This window comes from Vicia villosa, linkage group LG3 (genome assembly GCF_029867415.1).
Source record: "Vicia villosa cultivar HV-30 ecotype Madison, WI linkage group LG3, Vvil1.0, whole genome shotgun sequence".
Lineage (NCBI taxonomy): Eukaryota > Viridiplantae > Streptophyta > Magnoliopsida > Fabales > Fabaceae > Vicia > Vicia villosa.
In genome coordinates this window covers 179,430,156-179,435,402 of record NC_081182.1, presented here as the reverse complement: position 1 = coordinate 179,435,402, position 5,247 = coordinate 179,430,156, and the positions used below count along the sequence as shown (strand labels likewise).

The window sequence follows — 5,247 nt, the reverse complement described above, 5'->3', positions numbered from 1 at the left end:
AGGTTTAAGTATTCGACGGGTAGAACGAAATGCAATTCCATAACTATTTCTCTTAGACTATTGAAATTGTTTATTTGCTTTTATTTACTTTTTCCGCATTTTCTTTCCGCACTCATTCATGAAACTTAGAATGCGAGATATTCGAACGACAATTTTTCTCACCAATCTCTGTGGACTACGATAAGATATAACCTATATCACCTGGTAATAAATAATACCTATTACTTTTTGCTTGCCGCCTTACCGCTCCAACAGTCATAAAATGTATTATTTGTAGTAGTGTATATGAAATGTGTGAGGCACATGTAAATGAACTAGTTTACATAAAAGTTTGAAATACAATGACATAAACCGATAGACGTTACACTTTTGACCCTCTAGGGATCCTATCACATAACATACTAAATCCTATTTACTTATATTATTATAGATAAGCATAAGATAAAGAAACCTAGAGTGTCTCTCGAAAAAGAAAAATTCTCAAAAATAAATGTCTAAAATCAGAAACTTGATGAGTACACATTAGGCGAGAGCCTAGGCTTAGGGTACACAGATAATGGCACAGCTCGTTGAAGAGTAAGCCCAAAAGCTTCATCCATGTTCATCTTTTCAGGTTCGAGCCCATTTTCAAGTTCCCAATTAAATGAATGGGCCAACGTAGCAGTTAAAAGTTGAACCATACGAAGCCCAAGACTCATCCCAACACAAATTCTACGTCCAGCACCAAAAGGTATAACTTCAAAATCCTTTCCCTTAATATCAACATCACACTTGTCACCACCTGGTAAGAATCTTTCGGGCTTGAATACTAATGGGTCAGTCCATTGTTTTGGGTCACGGGCTATGGCCCATACATTAACCAAAACAGTGGCACCCTTTGGAATGTGGTATCCAAAAATCTCACAACTTTCCGAAGCGATTCTTGGAAGGGAAAGAGGTGTTGATGGATGCAAACGAAATACTTCTTTTATGACTGCATGTAGGTAAGGTAAGTTTGGTATGTCCTCTTCTTTCACGTTCCTGTCTCGACCCACAACATTGTCCAATTCTTGTTGGACTTGGGCTAAGATTTTTGGGTTTTTTATCAGTTCTGCAATGGCCCATTCCGTAGTACTTGATGATGTGTCAGTTCCAGCTACAAACATGTTCTATACCAAAAACAAAAAACAAACAAACTGTAAATATATGTTCTGTAAAAAAAATTAAATGTCAAAGTGAATTATAATTTATCTCTCTATAAATATAACTCTCAATTGATAGTTGAAAGAACATCCGATGAAAGAGATGTAAATTCAAACTCGCAATACTCTATTTTTTAATACTTAATAATAAAATTATGACCAAAATTTATTTTTTTAAAATTATAATCAAGATTATTATTTTTTTTAAAAGGTTATACAGTACTTTTAATTTAAACAAAATTAAAATTTATAGCGCTTAGTAATGAGAGTCTTGTTTAATCACAATTTAAATTCAATAATGCATGCTACTAATGTAAATTCATGGAAAAAAATTAGGGACCAAACAAGAATTATTGCCACCCAATGTTCTACTTCATCCGATGCAATTATTAATCGAGAAGTTTAATGTGTTTCTTAAGTGAATAATTGGAATGCACGTTGGTTTCTTTTTTAATTATAAAATTCAGTTTCAACTCTCAAGCTGAATTTTAGACAAGGTGTCTTCGTTTGAGTGTCAGGTAAGAGTTGAAAAGAAAATGATAATGCAAACATAATGTATAAAACTAGTAGTAATTATTTTAATACTACTGATCATGTAACATACAATTATTATAAAATGATAATGCAATTATTTAGGCATACAATTGTGATATAACAATAATTTAAACAGAACAGATAATATACAATTATTTTTAAATTTTAATAAACTAAGATATTCATGTACCTAAAATTGATTTTTTTTTCATCGGCTAAATAAAATGCTTATCTATGTAATAAATATTTTGAATTAAATATGCACTGTCCAACCACTAGACTAGGACACTTAAGGGGTTGACAAATTTTAATTTGAATTTTAGCAAAACACTAAATTCTTTTTTTTTATTAAAATATAAAATTTTAATTTTTAATAGAGTTAAAAGGTAGTGCACTGACAGTGTAAAATAATTTTACACTGTCATCCAATAGAAAATCATAAATGTGCCATGTCATTAACTTTTTTTTTAATAAAAAAATGATTTAATTAGATACATGGGTGGTGATTGGTTGACAGTATAAAAATATTTTACACTGTCAGTGCATCACCCCTTTTCTCTTTTTAATATAAATTGGGAATCATCTGTTTATCATATATATTAAAATTTAAATCGTTTGATCTTTATCCAACATTTAAAAATATATTATATACCTGAATGCAATAAAATTGAACAGCATGAAATAATAGTAAGTTGAATAGTAGATAACATACCAAAAGAAGTGCTTTGATCTCAATATTAGTGAGTTTATTCCCATCATCATCTCCTTCATCTCTAAGTGCCAACAAAGTAGTCAATAAATCCTTATGCTTCTCACTCTTAGAATTAGAAGTTTCATGTTCCTCAATAATGTTGGTTAAAAATGCATCAAATTTCTTGTGTAATATTTTCATTTTAGCTTGAACTCCTTGAAGGTCTAACCATTCCAATGAAGGGATAAAGTCACTAATGTTGAAAACTCCACCTAACACCATTGATTCAAGAATCATATTTTTGAAGTCATCGGCTTTAGGGTCATTATCATTGTTATCGTCTTTGAACACTCTCCTTCCTAACATAGCTCTAGCAAGTGCATTAGTTGTACATACACTCAATAATTGTCCCAATTTCACAGCTTTTGTGTCGGAATTATTATTTGCCAATTTGCTTGTTAATTTTGCTGCCTCTTCCTGAAAAGTGCAATTAATTAGATTTTACTTTTTTTATATTAAATCAGATATATTGAATAAATTTAAAAGATAAAATTGTTTTTATATATAGAATCTGTATAATTCTAAATTAATTATAAGTTTAAACTTTGGTCATATTTATATAGATAAACTTTAATTCTAATTTTTTTTTACTAAGAAAACAATGATAAAGTAAGCATTCCCGCTTGTGTGTATATTTCATTTTTGACAAAAAATCAAGTGGTTTTAATTCTAAGTATAGACCATGTCATCTATTGAAATACTACATTTTTAAATAGTTTTTCTTACATTTTATCATTCTTAAATTTCAATTCATTTATTAAAACAAATTTCTTTTTTTCATATATATTCAAGTGGTTTTAAATTATAGCTTTTTTCTTAAAATATTTAATAATTTCTATGTTAAGTCTTATTAACAATTATACCAAAAAAGCCATAAATCTATTGAATTATTGTGTAGAGTTTTTAGTTTAACAGTTATCAAAATTTAACTTTTACGTTGCAATTAATTTTAGATTTTTTAAAAATAAATCCTTTAAATTACAAATATCTATTAGATGCAGTTTTTTAAGTTAAATAATTGTAAAAGAAATTATTTAACTTATTATTGTGTAACAAAATTTTCAACAAAAATAACTAAAAGAAACTTAAATTGTAATCAAAGTTTTTTTTTTGTAATCAAGAAATAATACGGAAAATAGATAACACGGAAAATAGTTGACTTTTTTAATAGATTCAAATTTTTAATAAAGAAACAATGATGTATGCTATCATCATAGCAAGGATAAACAGAATTAACATGAGATTTTATTTAATAACAATTTCTTATAAAAAGTTTTAAAAAACCATAAAAACTGAATCGTTCAAAAGATTAAGAAAAAGTGACACACCTGAATTTTTATATGTTATAAGTGGGTCATTGAAAATTTATTTTTTCTTTCAGTTAACTTTGTTCACATCACATTAACATGAATGGTGGGTCCCACTTGTAAAAATAACCAATACTAAAAACTAAATATTAATTGATTTTGAATAAGGTTGATATTTTGTATCAATTTTGTTTTACTACCTTTATATTTTTGGCAAAATTTGTTAATACCACTTTAATTAGTATATAATTAAATTATTTTAATTTACAAGATTCTATATATCCTTATTCTTCTATTAAAAAAAGTCAATAAATAAAATAGTATTAATAATGTACAAAGTTGACCAATAGTTTAAATTAAATTAAATTAAAGTTATTTATTTTAAACAAAACTTGTTCTTGACTTAAAAACATATAGCTCCTTCATGAAGCAAAATGACCATGTTATATTTTCACAATAATGGAACTAAAATATTTTCTGATAATCTTTTTTCATATATTTTATTGTTTCTAGGAAAAGTTGAAATGAATAATATTATTTAACTTACCAAATTCTACAAATCATAAGACTCTCGTAAATTTGATTTTAGGAAAAAAATAAATTTATTTGAATATAAAATTGTAATAATCATAAGAGACACATAGAGTATGATTTTAAATTCGAATTCGGGTGATGTTAACTAACCTCGCGTATATGTTGAAATTCGGCCATAACTTTATTGGAAAACAGATGAACGGAAGAAATTTTTCGGAGCAACCTCCACCTTGGACCATAAGGAGCAAACACAAGGTCTTGATAGTTATAAACCATATTTTTAGCTGCGGCATTAGGTGGCCGGCTACTAAAATTAGCATCGTGAACTTTTAAGAATTGTTCAGCCACGGTAGCGGAAGCGACCACGACAGCATCAACAAACCCTAATTTGAGATGCATTAAAGGACCATAAATTTGAGCCAAGGCTGCAAGAGATTGGTGTGGTGCAGTGCCTAAGTGAGGCATGTTACCTATTATAGGCCATGGTTTTGGTCCAGGTGGAAGTGGCAGTGATGATGAAGAAGAAGATTTTGTTGTGGATTTGAGAAAACGGTATATTAAGATAGATAATATGAAAGTGGAGAGTGCAATGAACCATAGAGACATGGTTATGATGATAAAGAACAAGGATATAAGGTTGTTATGTGTAAGAACAAGAATGTGTTTTGAAAAGAAAGTAGTTGACGTTTTATTGTTGTCTGAATAAGGAAAGGCTAAGTGGTTGGTATTTATAGACGAAACGTTTCTATGACTTTATGACTGGTAGACATGGTGGTCATTTATGCAATTCCCAACTTGTATTAATATATTATATAATTGTTGGGACATTAGACATGGTTATTTTAATTTATTTTAAAAAATTAATAATTGTTTTTAACAACTTGTAAAATCAAAATTGGTGTGAACGAAACGTTTAAAAATTTGCGTCATCTTTTACTTG

General features: G+C 28.3%; 1 protein-coding gene across 1 annotated transcript; it reads right to left on the bottom strand.

Annotated features, from left to right (window-relative positions):
- Nucleotides 1-306: 306 nt before the first annotated feature.
- On the bottom strand, nt 307-5,000 carry LOC131656961 (flavonoid 3'-monooxygenase-like). The gene is made up of 3 exons (XM_058926500.1): nt 4,458-5,000; nt 2,428-2,883; nt 307-1,148 (listed from the first exon to the last, which is right to left on the bottom strand). Exons 1-3 carry the CDS (start codon nt 4,911-4,913, stop codon nt 501-503), a joined length of 1,560 nt encoding a protein of 519 aa, XP_058782483.1. The 5' UTR covers nt 4,914-5,000; the 3' UTR covers nt 307-500.
- Between the last annotated feature and the right edge of the window lie 247 nt (nt 5,001-5,247).